The 13,030-nt window shown below is 67.4% G+C and overlaps 1 protein-coding gene across 1 annotated transcript in view; it reads right to left on the bottom strand.

The window, feature by feature from the left end:
• LOC117643064 (teneurin-a-like) overlaps nucleotides 1-13,030 on the bottom strand; it is a 26,172-nt gene extending 13,142 nt beyond the window's left edge. The window contains exons 1-4 of the mRNA XM_034381714.1: nucleotides 12,596-13,030; nucleotides 12,127-12,469; nucleotides 8,883-9,077; nucleotides 5,589-5,798 (exon numbers count right to left, since the gene is read on the bottom strand). Of these exons, the coding sequence (XP_034237605.1) occupies nucleotides 5,589-5,798; nucleotides 8,883-9,077; nucleotides 12,127-12,469; nucleotides 12,596-13,003 (1,156 nt within the window). The 5' untranslated portion in view covers nucleotides 13,004-13,030. The remainder of the gene's footprint in view (nucleotides 1-5,588; nucleotides 5,799-8,882; nucleotides 9,078-12,126; nucleotides 12,470-12,595) is intronic.

The raw sequence follows: 13,030 nt of genomic DNA, 5'->3' as shown, positions 1-13,030 counted from the left end.
CTGCGCTGCGACGCACGACGCAGTGCAACGCAGTGCCCGGCCGGCGCTGCAGGGGCTCGAGCTGCGCAGTGCCTACGGCCGGGGGAGCGGGGCCGAGAGCGGGGCGGAGAAGGGTGTGGCGCGGCGGGGCGCGGCGGGGCGGGGCAGATTCCAGCGGGGACAGTCGCGCTGCATTGCTCGGGGGGGGCGGGGCGGGGGGGGCGGGGGGTGGGGGCGTGCACGGTGCCCCACTTGCGAGGCAGCAGGACGCTCGGGGAGGGGCGAGGCGCGGGCAGAGGCGCGCACACAGGCCCCTCGCGGGGCGCGGCGGGGCGCGGTCGATACCGCAGCCCACGGCTGGAGCTGCGGGGGTGGCGGTGGGGTGGGGTGCACTGTGTGGACGCACCTTGGACCAGCCCCGCCCGGCCCTGACCACGCCGTGCCACGCCGTGTGGGTACCGTACCCCAGTCACCCAGAGAGACCCGCAGCACACGCTACCCGTGTTATTCATCACACTGCCACCAGCACCACCAGCACCAGCAGCACGACCACCGACCGCCCGTGCTGTCGGCGGAACCATTACGCATCTGTATGACAACCGGAAGACGTCGCTCCGAGCGGCGCTGCCTCGCTGCAGGTGGATACACAGGAAATAAAAACAGATTTTAAACTTTTTAAAGCGTTCCGTGCCCAACGAGTAGTGTAACCGGACCGCCCCTAACGCGGCGTCTTCCTCCGTTTCGCCTTGAACCTGAAGTGTGTTTAGTGAATTATCCCCACCCCACCTCCCCGAGTGATTTATCCAAACGCCCCACCCCACCCCCTTGTACCAACTGGCTGGCTCTCTGCTGCAGGCCAGCAGGCGCCAGGCCCCGCCAGCCCCGCCAGGCCACGCCAGGCCCCGGGCGGCGGGCCGGCGGGCACCAAGGCGGGCACCAGCTCTGGCCGAGGCCGAGGAGGCCCAGGGGACGCCTCCTGCTGCCCTCCCTGCCCCGTCCGTGTTCAGCCCTGTGTTTACACTGGCCGACGTCCCCGACGTCCCCCCTTCGACGAGGACCGCGTCAAAGTGTCGTCCCGGCCGTGTTTAAATAGAGCCGGGAGACAAAAGTGCGGCACGACCCGGCGCCGGGCGCGGGGGAAAAGGGGGGGGGGGGGTACACGTGACAAATGAATATCGCCTGTACTGTGCGTGCCGGCGTGCAGTGGAACAAATGGTCAAGCGGGGCAAGCGAGGGCGACCGCGGCCAGGCCTTCAGCCCCTAGCCCCTACAGGCTTCAGCCCCTTCAGGGGGCGCGGGGTACGAAGGAGGCCCGCACGTCCCTCTCCAACTTGTGCAAACATTCCACCAGCGCGCGTCCGCGTCAGAGGAGAGGTGGAGCGGCCGAGCTGTTTAATTTTTGTTTTTTCTGAGGGAGAGAGGGGCTGATTTTGAAATTATTCAGTGTTTGCAAGATGGATTCAAGCGCAGGTAAGAAGGTGGGGCTGGCTGCGCGGCGGAGAGCCGCAGAGGCGGAGAGAGCTTCTCACGGCAGATCTACCCAGCCTAGTTGCTAGTGCCGGTGAAGTGCGCGGCGCGCGGCGCGCTGCGAGAGGCTTAGCCAGCTTAGGGCCCCGGGCCTCGCCCACGGCGGCGGCAGCGCTGCGCCAGGCGAGCCAGGCAAGCCAGGCAACGCAAGGCACGACGCAAAGTAAACCGCGCCAAATTGTTTCCCCACTTTGTGTACTCGCTCGCCCCACTTCGATTTCGCGCCTTCATTTCAAAAGTGGGGCGACGCGCGTCGTGGGGAGCGTCCGAGGCCGTGTGGCCGCCGTCCTTCTTGTGGCGGTCGCTGCCCGACTCGGCCCCGGACGGACAAGCGCGGCCAGTCTGCTGCAATTTGCTCGCCGCACTCCAATGAAAGGGCACCGTAATTAAGTCCCCGCCACTCCGGCAACCCGCTCGGCTACGCTCCTCCACGCTCCGCAGTGCTCGGCCCGCGCTAGTTTCGCCGTCCCTAACGAATCGGATTCAAAATAGCCGCCCGGAAGGACGCTCTCGCCCAGCTGCACTGCTGCTCCGCCGTGCTCCGCCCTCGGCCGGAGAGGGCCACGGCGCACTTGGCGGCAGCCGCGCTGCAGCTGACGTACTCCCTCGAGGTGGCTGAGGCACTGAGGTACTCGCGGCCGCCACTTCCGGGGGCGTACCCATCACGGGGTAATCTGCGCCACGGCGTGGTTTAGCGAGGCGCCGCGGGCAGGGCCGGGCAGGGCCTGCAGGCCTGCCGGCAGGATGGATGAGGGGAGGGGGAGGCAGGTGAGGTCTACCCAAAGGGTTGGGCCCTGATTGACCCCCTCCCCCTCCCGGCCCCGGCCATGGCCCGGCCTCACTAAGGGCCATTACACCGCCGCAGCCTCGGCGTGGTGGCGCCCCGGCGGCGCCCTGGTGCGCCAGGCGGGGAGGTCGTCACCATAAACCAGGCCGTCGTCGTCCTAAACCCTCCAGGGCCGCCATTTTTTTGTCGGCATGCCCGCCGCTATCGCGAGAGCACCTCGGCCCCACACGACCCCGTCTGGCCTGGCCAGTGACGTCGGAGTAGTGCTCCGAGGCCGCCAAGGCCGTCGGGGCCGTGAGGGTCTTGAGGGCCTTGAGGGCCGGCGAGCGAGCGGTGCAGGCAGCGCGGCGCGGCATGACCCGTGTCCATCAAAGCCGTCGCCACCTCCCCGCCCCGCGCCGCGCCACCCGCCAGGGCCGCCAGGGCCGCCAGCCTCCCGGGGGCGCACGTAACCCGGCGCTGCCAACTTCCCGGCAGTACTCATCCAGCCGCCTCGCCGCCTCGCCCCTCGGAATGGATTTAAAAGTTTTAAGTTTATCGCAGCGGGGCGGGGCGGGGCGGGGCGGGCGAGTTGGTCTCCTCGGGCTGCTGCCGTGTTGTGCCTCGGCGTGGCCGTGGCGCGGCGCGCCGCCTCCGGACCGGCCAACCTGGCGGAGTCTGGCGGAGCCCACTCGCATTTTAAATCGAGTTCCCGCCGCGCGACCTGGCCGCCGCAAAGTTGGCCATGACGCACGCGTGGGGGGCTGAGTGCCGGGGCTGACTGCCGGCTCTGCCCTGCCGTCGTCCTGCCCCGTCCTGTCTCGCCCTCCGCCGTCCGAGACGCTGCGGCTTCATTAGCTTCCCCGATTACTCCTTCGGATTTAAGTAGATTTAAACTTTAAAGGTGCGCCGCCCTGCGTCGCCCAGCGCCCCTCCCGTTCGACGAACCCTTCTTCCTGGTGCCGCTCCCGTACAGCCTCGCCGCGCACCATTTTTTTACGACCGGCCGCGCCAAACTGGCGAGCCGGCGGCCGTTCCGAGGCCTTCCAGCGCCTTGCAGTGCCGTTCCGGCCAGCTTGAGCCGCCGACACTTTCCAGAGGTGGGCTGGCAGGCTGGCACGCTGGAAGGCTGGAAGGCGCTGGCGGCCAGGCTGCGAGGACGCGATATCTGTTGCTCATTTCGAGCGGCCATGACGTGACGCGTTTTTACGGCGCCTTTACGACCCTGAGCGCGGCGTGGCGCGGCGCGGCGGGGCGCCAGGCAGGTACGTAGCCGCCATCCCTCTCACCAACCCCCTGGCCCTCATCACCCAGGCCAAGCGTCACATTGCTAATGGAGGTGCGCTAATGGTATGCAGGTGTGTGGCGAACTGAGACCCGACCGCCCCTCTGCCGCCACTGCCGCCCGCCACCTTCACGGCCTGCGGGGCCTGCGGGAGGCCTCGCCGCCGCCAACCCGGAGAAAGGAGCCCGCTGCACACACACACACACACACACACACACACACACACACACACACACACACACACACACACAAACAAACACACAAACCTCGCGGCAGGGCAAGGCGACGGCCCGACGGCCACAGCAAAATGAAAAGGAACACCTCCCCGGCAGCACGCGCCACGCGGCACGCCAATCTCTGCAAGCGATTCTTTCCCGTACATCCCTTCTCTTCCGCGGGGGGCTTTGGGGGGCTTTAGCTCGGCGCCGCCCTGGGTCTGGCCTGGGCCCTTGCAGCGGCAGCCAGCGGCACCGCGGCCCGCTTCCCCTGTTCTATACGGCGTTATGCCCGCCCCGCCCCGCCCCGCCCGGCCCCGCCCGGCCACGCCGCGCGCCGCTAAAACCGCTGTAAATATTTGACTGCCGCCTCACCGGCCAGCGGGGTCTGCCCGGCTGGCTGGCTGACTGGCTGCCCGGCTGGCCAAGTCGCCATATTGGCGCAAAACTCGCCATTTTATCGTCCATTAAAAGCACGGCAGCCGCGCGGCTCTCGCACCCATCCACTTAGCCCCCCTGTCGCCGTGCGCGGGGCGCGGGCTTTGTGATCCACTTCATTGCGTCACACACACACACGCACACCACACGCACACACTCAGCGCCCTGTGGAAGAGAAAGGGGTGCCAATGCGCGCGCCGCCCGTAACGAGCGAACAAGTTTCCCTTCGAGGTATAAAATATTTGGTCGGCATCGGAAGCGGAAGGGCAGCCATGAAAGGATAAACGCGGCGCGGCCCGAATGGCACCGCGGCAGCCGGGCAGCCAGGCAGGCAGCCAGGCAGGCAGCCAGGCAGGCAGCAGCCAGGCAGGCAGCCAGGCAGGCGCAGGCAGGCAAGGGAGGCAGCCCGGCAGGGGCCAGGCGCAGCCAGGCAGCAGCCCGGCAGGGAGCCGCAGGAGCCAGGAGGCAGCCATGGCAGCAGCAGGCAGCGGCAGGCAGCCGGCACGGCAGCAGGCAGCGGAGGCAGGCACGCAGGCGCTGAATGCAACTTTTACCCTCGAGTCCTTCCTCGTCCTCCTCCACTCCATCCTCCGGCGTAACAAGGTCGAGGGGCTGCGGGGCGGCGCGGCCGTGCCGGACGAATAATGCAGCAGGCTGGCAGGTGCGCGTCGGTCGACCGTCTCGCCGGGCGTCGCGTCGGCCGTCTCGCCGGGGAAGTCCACGACCGTGGGGGGCCGCAATCTCTGCAGCACGCTCGCCAAATTGGCCGATAAAGGGCAACTTTGGCCGCTCGGCCTGCCTCGGCCTGCCTCGGCCTGCCTCCACCTGCCCAGATGTGATGCCGCCTCGGCGCCCCAGCCCCGCCCAGGGCGGAGGCAGGGAGAGAGAGGGCCGAGAACAGGGAACAGGGTTTAAACGTGCGTATATCGATTCGGGGGCAAGCGGCCCCTGCCGGCGGGCGGCAGGCGGCGGGGCAAGGCAAGCAAGCAACTTGGGAAGCGGAGCGGAGAACATGCGAGCGGTATTCTGCCCCGCCGAGGCGCGCCAAGGTCCTATGGAAAGCGGCCGGGCCGCCGACGCGTCCAGAAGTTTCGGCGAAACCTGTTAACCTGACAAGGGCCTCGGCGCCGCGGCCAGGCGGCCACCGCGCCGATGTGCTCGCCGGCCAGCCACAGGCCAGCCTCGCCGGCAGCCCCTTTGTGTGGCCGACTGGCCTCGCCCCGCCTTTGTCCGGCGACTAGCACTTGGCCGCGCATGTCAAAGGCCAGGCACACATCTCAGACATGCACGGCCCGGGACGTCCGTCGCCAGGCCTGGGGAGGCGTCGCGACTCCCCCCACGACGGCGACGTGCACCGCCAACAAAACAGTGTACTCACGCTGCGAGCAGTCAGGTCCGGTCCAGTAGGCGTCGCACACGCAGGCGCCGCTCTCCAGGTCGTAGGTGCCGTGGTCGGAGCAGCCCGGGAGGCACTGGTACACCTGCTGGTCCAGCAGCCCGCACGACGGGCCCTGCCAGCCGGCCTTGCAGTAGCAGCGGCCCTCCACGCAGGAGCCGTGGCCCGAGCAGTTGGGGTCCTCGCAGTCCACTGGAAACAAAGACAACAGGGTTATTTTCGACACCGTCATGCCGCTGTAAAAACGCGCGAGGCCGCTCGTCTCCCTTTTGGGTCAGTTCTTCCGCCGCGGCGGACCTAGCGGACTAGCGGCGCTGACCTGGCCTTATATCTTGCCTCTAATCGGAAACACCCCGGGCAGCGCGGGCGGGAGGTCGAGTCCGTACACTGCTCCTGTCGCTCTGTCTCTCTCGCGCGCCAGGGGCGTCCCGTCGGGGTGCGAGAGGGACAGAGCGACGGCCTCGGACGGCCTGCAGGGCTGCAGGGCCGCCACCGGAAGCCCTCCTGAAGAGCTCCCCGCCGGAAATAAAAAGGAGGAGCGAAACCTCGGCACGCCCCGAGCGGACCCGAGCGGGCCCGAGCGGACCCGAACGCACACCGAGCAGGAACAACTGAAGCGCGCAAAAGGGGGGGGGGGGAGGGGGGATGACCGCGGCGTTACGGAAATGGTTTTGCCCCAAAGGGTTTCCTTGTAATCAGTTGGCGACTTCGGATCCCGAGGAAATAGAAGGACGGCGGAAGGAAGAAGGAAGCCGAGGAGAGAGAAAGGGTGGAGGCAGTGTTTGTTGCGGGGCTGGCTGCCTGGCTGGCGGGGGCGGGCTTCGAAGCGGGCCGGGCCGGGTCTGCTTCGCTAGTGCCTTTGTAGTGGCAGTTTGTGTGGTTTGTGTTTGGCGGGGACCGGGGGGGGGGGGGGCGCTTCAGCCAGGCTGTGGTTTAGCTTAGAGCGGCGGCGCCTCGACGACAGTTCGACGCTCCAGTCAGCGCCATCTGCAGACGAGGCAACGAGGCATTCGGGGAGACAACAGTGTCAGGTGTGCTACGACACTGCCGCCAGGCCGCCACCCGGCCCGGTACACAGCCACAGGCAGCCACAGGAAACGAGGCTGGTCATTGGGAATACTCCACTCGCGGAGTCTCCTGCGCGCAGAGTATCGTCGGCCTTAATTTTTCCTTTCCGTTTTCGACACTAGTCTCCGTGTTTTAACAGTGAGGGGTCTATTCCGGGCGTCGCCGCGTCGTCCTGCGCCCCGCGGCGGTTCGGTCCGGGCGGCAGGGGACTCGCAAAAGGGATATCGCATTCGGGCCGGGCGAAAAAAAATATCTAGAGACAACAAATTGTCGCACGCCAAGCAAGGGCCTGGCTCCCCTTCCTTCTGCAGGTGGGGCGCGGGGCGCGGGGCGTGGGGCCCAGTCAGCCGGTCGGCCCTCCATTGCCCGATCAAGCTCCGAATCGATTTAACGGAAACACCGGCCTGGCCTGAGGCCCTGCGGGGGCGCTGCGGGCGGCTGCATGCGGGGTAAGCACACAGCTGCCTGGACACACGCACCCCGCCCCGCCCCGCCCCGCCCCGGCCCGAACAATTCAGCGCGCCTATTTTTCCCTCCAGTGCGCTCCGAAGAGCCCAATAAATGCCTGGAGGTGGCCGGGGGTGCCCGGCGGGGCAGCGGGCTGGTTGCGAACAGTGGTTCCGTCGCTCTGTCTCTCTTGCACTCGTAGTACGATCCCGCGGTGCGAGAGAGACAGCCGTGGGAGAGCCGCCACCGGCGCGCTCCAGGGAAAGCCGTCCACCCCCGCAGGGCGCTACCGGGCGTGCACCGAGCACCGCGCCCTGGCCGAGGAGGCCGTCGTCGTTCGGGCCGAACAGCGGTTCGAGTTGCGTTTTCCGGTGCACTCGGATACCCTCGCCGCAGCACTGTGTCGACGGCAACGTCTGTGTGAGAGCGACGCGGCCAGCCAACACCGAGATCAGCAAGATGTTCCTCCACCCCCTTCGGCTTCGGCCTTCGGCGCGCTCTGGAGAGCTCGGCGCGGCTCGGCATGACGCGTGGCAGACAATGATCGAACTTCGCCCGTGGCCCTCCAGCACGGCCAGGCAGCCTGCAACCCAGCCAGCTGGAGGCTGCCCAATTTCCAGGCTCCTTTCCAGGAGAGGTTTCTGGCGCGAAAAGGCCAGGGAAGGACCCGAAGGACAGAGGAGCGGCAGCGCAGGGACACACAGCCAGGCCCGAGGCCGAGGCCGCCGAGGCCCCGTAGAGCGGCGCGGGCTGCCTACAGGCCGTCCCCGTGGCAATTTGCAGTATTTCAGGGCCCAAGCGTGTGCAGAGGCCCCACCCCGCCCAGCCCCGCGATGACCACGCCCGTGTAGGTCGCGCCGCCCCGACGCCCCCGCAATCTCGAAATGCGATGCGATACGATTCGATTCCCGCGCCGCTCCCAGTGCCAGTGCCGCCAATTTTGTGAATATTCCAGATTATTACGCGCTCGGCGTGGCAGTGCTGGGGCAGCCCGTCGGGGCAGCGCGCCGCCGGCCGCCGTTTCGACTCTGGGGTTCCGAGTTCCGGGGCGGCGGCCAGGCCGAACCCCAGGCGAACCCCAGGCCGACCGAGCCGGCCGACCGGACCGGGGCACATTACCAGCGGACGCGGAAGTCATGGCCATTGCATGCGGAAGGGCGAAGCCGGCCAAGCGGAGGGCCGCGCGGCGAGGCGGCGTGGAGGCGGCGTGGAGGCGGCCCGGCCCAGCGGGCCCCATTTCCCAGTGCCCCACTGGTGCCCCGCCGTGCCCCGCCAGGAAACCCATATAGGGCGCCTGGTCGGCCTGACCGCCGCGGTGCGGGTAGTCCAACTCAGCCAGACTTAAGTGCTGCGCGGAAGCGCCGCAAATGTAGCCCCTTTTTTGGCCTTCTATTTGCACGCGCGGCGAATCTCTGCGAGGGGAAGGGGAGGGGAGGGGAGGGGGTGGGGCCGCCAGCAGGAAAAGGAGCAGGCGGGGCTCCATCACGGCGGCTCTTGAAATTCGGAGCGCGAGGGGATCAGCGACTGTCACTATGCGACGCGCGTTCGGCGCCCCGCCCCGCCCCGCCCCGCCCCGCCCCGCCCCGCCGCGCCCCATCCCCCGAAATACCATCATGGCGGCCGAATCTGCCAATATTGACGCCGCCTGTACCCAGCCCTAGGACCAGCAGACTGATTCCGCGGGGGGCTCTTCTCTCTCGCACTCATGGGGCGTCCCTTGTAGGTGCGAGAGAGACAGACCGACGCGGTCGAGGTACTCACCGAGCTCGCAGCCGGCCCCCTTCCATCCGGGTTGGCACTCGCAGCGTCCGGCGTTGCAGCGGCCGCGGCCGGAGCAGTCCGCCACCTGGCAGTCCCTGGCCGGCACGTCGCACTCGGCGCCCTTCCAGCCGCCCTCGCAGTGGCACAGGCCGCCGCCGTACTTGCCGTGGTTGGAGCACAGCACCGGGCACACGCCTGCAACAACAACAACAACAACAACATGAGACACAAGCAACAACAGCAGCGGCAGGCCTTCCCCGGCCAGAGAGTCGTCCAGTGTTATGCTAATGCCCAGGTGGCGGCGCGGGCTTGACGGCTGGCATTGCGAAGCAGGGAGAGAGAGAGAGAGACTCGTTGGCGGCGGACTGGCCGACACAACAAATGACAGCCGGCCGACAGGTCCCGGCGCTACGCCGCTACAGCGCTGTAATGCCAGGCCGAGCCGTCATGAGGGGCCGGCCACCGCCAATGGCCGCGCCGCCGCCACCTCGCGCGGGGAAGATTATGGACATCAGGGCCTCGGGCAGCGCGGCGGTGCGGCAGCGCCCAGCCCACACCCCTCGCCTCGGCCTCGCCTGCCGTGTGTCGAAAGCATTACGGACGGGATATCGCGCCAGTGCAGCTATGTCCAGTCCAATACCGCCAGAAATGCCACCCCGACCCGGCCAAGCGCCCCGTCGGCCCGGCGCCCCGGCGGCGTAGTTTGTGCGTGGGACGAGAAGTGAGCTTTGGTCACGGAGGCCTGCCTGCCTGCCTGCCTGCCGGCGGCGGCAAGGTGGAACCTGGAACCTCCGGCGCACATGGCAGGTCATGGGAGCGAGAGCCAGGCCCCCGCCACCCCTTTGGCACACCCCTTTGGCTGCCTCGGAGACGTATTTCATTTCCTGCATAACACCAACATAACGACAGTGACACACACACACACACACACACACCAGGAAAGCAATACCCGCCCTCTTGTTCACCTATCCATATTTCTCCCCCTCGGCCTCGGCCACGGAAGCGTTAGCGACATGTCCTTTCGGGATAAAACAGTGCGCTTACGGGGGGCTGTAATCCATCTGGTCGGTGTGTGTGTGTGTGTGTGTGGGGGGGGGCACTGGGGTTGGGCTGGGCCACTGACCGCACAGGTCCGCAGCGCCCGGCAGCGCCGCACCTGGCCGATGATGGCGTGACCTGCGGTCGTATCTCGGTGCGGTGCGCGCCCTGCCCGGCCCTGCCCGAGCCCCGAATCCTTCATCCCTTTGCCTTGATCCTCGCCTATTCATCCCCGGCCCTGCTCGGCCTCGCTCGGCCACGCGCGGCCATCCCGATCCCTGATAGGGACCGCTGCCCATCTCATCAGCGCGCCGCCGCGCCAGCCGCCGGCAAGCCGATTCCGACCGGTGCTGTCGTCGCGACGTCCCTCTCGCACTCGGGGGCATTCCGTAGGGGTGCGAGAGGGACAGTGCCTCCCCTGTCCGTCTGGTCCACGTCGTCCATCAAAAGCAGGGCGTGACGCGCGCGGCACGACGCCCAGCGCGACGCGCGGCAGGACGCGCGGGGACAGTCAGAGACAAAAGGAAATGAAAAAGTAAAATCCCATTATTACGACGGGACGACGGCCGCCATCCGGACCGCCTCGCTGGACCACCCCGCCCCCCTCACGTCCCGGACGGACTGCCACATCGGCACGGCACGTCACCCGCGCGGGGGTGGAACGAAAAAAAGGGCCAACTACTTTTTAAAAGCGACCCCGCCCCACCTCGGCACCATCAAACACCCACCCCGCCCCGCCCCGCCACGCCACGCCCCGATCCCGCATTCTACACCATTTGCGCCGCGGCCGGCCCACCCCGGCCCGCCCCCTGCCCACACCTGCGGCAGAGCGGTCAGTCAGAGGAATGGAAGAGCGGCCGGTCGCCAAAACGAGGAACACAGAGTGCTTCCATTTCCCTGCGGCAATCAATAATCGAAGCGAGAGGAGAAGCGAGGGCGAGTGTCGGACTCGCTGTTTGGATGGCACGGCCGGTACGGCCAGCTCGCCTCGGTCGGCCGGCCGGACGCACGGACGGCGCCTGGCCCGAAATGGTAATGGTCCCCGCTACATACCCAGATGCGTGGGCGTATGAACCCGGTCTACCGAGAAAACCACTCCTCTCAGTAGGGACGCCCCGTCACGTGCTGGTGTATCACCGACATGACAGGGCGGGCCCGAAAGGCAGACGATCACTTGTGGTCCAGCCGTTAATCGCAATCGTAATGGAGGATAGGCAATCCGAAAGCAGAGGTGTCGGCGAGTTGCCTACCCAGCAGGCGTCATGCCCCCCCCCTCTCTCACTGCACGGGGCGCCGCACGAGTGCGAGAGAGAGGGAGAGAGACAGCGACGGCCATTAGCCATGCCGAGGGGCGGACAGTCGTCCTGGCCGGACAGTCCTCACGGCTAACGACGGGCTGACACGTCGTCGCACGCAACGCCCCGCCACGCCAGTGGGGTGTCGGGCCGAGTCAGCGCGCTTACCCAGCCGCCACGCTGCGCCACGCTGCGCCACGCCACCACTCGGCTATTCCCGCACCGAGGCGGCCGGCGCCCCGCGGGACAACAGTGTCCAAAGTATCGACGCGGTGACGCGGACGAGGTTGGAGGCGGACAAGCCGTCTTGGGGTCCCCGCCGTCGCCCACTGCACTGCGCTAATTCGTCCCCTTGCCCCCCTCCCCCTTTCCCGGCAGTGGCGTGCAGTCCGCCCAAAGGCCAGGCGGAAAGGTCAATGAGGCCCCCCTCCCAGGGACTCCGACGAACGCGTCCCCACGGCGGCGTGGCGCGGCGTGGCCGGGGAGCCGAAAGGCACCGAAAGGCCGGCCGGCCGTCACGTGTCAAGGTTTTTGACAACGATTCCAGCGGCCGGCCCCCCTCTCCCCTTTTTGGCCAACACGCGGTCGCTCCGATATGTCAGCCGTCATCCAGTTAGTTAGCCGCGCCCCGCCGCCCGCCACGCCACTTTACGACGGACCAGGCTCGCTAAAACGCGGTCATGTTTTCCCCGGCGGGCCGCGGGGCGCCGCGAGGGGGAGTCGCCAAGCTCGACAACGCGGCGCGGCAACGCGCGCAACCGCACTCAAATTAGAAGCACTCAAACCGTCCGTCCATTGCCGCGTGTCGACGCGTCGGGCGGACAGACGGACAGACAGACAGACAGACAGACAGACAGACAGACAGACAGACAGACAGACAGACAGACAGACAGACAGACAGCAGTACTCACTTTTGGAGCAGTCGATGCCTTCGTAGCCGTCAATGCAGTCGCACTTCCCCAGGTAGCAGGATCCGTGGCCGCTGCAGTCGTTGGGGCAGGTGGTGGACACGCCCTCGGCCTCCGTCACCACGAGCGTCACCTCCTGGGGCCGCAGGTCGTCGTTGTACACGGACAGGAACCAGCGGCCCGTGTCCAGGTACTGCAGCAGCGACACGTTGACGCGCATGGAGCGGCCCATGCCGCCCGCCACGGAGGAGGTCGAGGTGGCCGTCATGGGGTCGGCGCCGAGGGGTAGTCCGGCCACCACGCCGCGGCGGCGGCGCATCGGTGGTGGCGGCGGTGGAGGCGGTGGCTGCAGACAAAAGGCAGTGTTGTGTTTTATTTCAGATTAAAAAAGTTTCCAGTTTTCCGCCGAGTTTGAACAATGGTTGGTCCACAAGGACCCGGCTGGCCGTGGCGCTCCAGCCGTGGCTCTTACCGTGGCTTGGCTGTTCCTGGCTTGGTCCATGGTCCACACGTGGCGCGCCTTCGAGTCGTTGAACGGCGGCGCCATGAAGCTGACGGCGTTCAGGTCCACGTCCTCGGCCACGTCGTCGTCGTCAGGGTACTCGTGGTCGCCGTAGTAGGAGTGCGACGACACGAAGGCCGCCACGTGGTCCAGGGAGCGGCGCGCGCGGTGGTCCAGGCGGCCGGCCTTGATGAACTCGACGAAGTCGTGCTGCGTCACGCTGGGGCCCACGTTGCGCCGCCCGTACACGGCGAAGTTGGCGCCCCACGGAATCGTGAAGTTGAACCGGATGAAGGCGGGCTGCTTGTTGCGGAACTCCGAGTTCCAGAACTGCAGGGCAGGGATGGTGGCCGAGTGGGGTACGCCCAGCTCGCGCATCTCCACGACGGCGGGCCAGCCGCCCAC

The sequence above is a fragment of the Thrips palmi genome, unplaced genomic scaffold (assembly GCF_012932325.1).
Source record: "Thrips palmi isolate BJ-2018 unplaced genomic scaffold, TpBJ-2018v1 HiC_scaffold_16, whole genome shotgun sequence".
Taxonomy (NCBI): Eukaryota; Metazoa; Arthropoda; class Insecta; order Thysanoptera; family Thripidae; genus Thrips; species Thrips palmi.
This window is presented reverse-complemented; position numbering and strand designations above follow the sequence as displayed.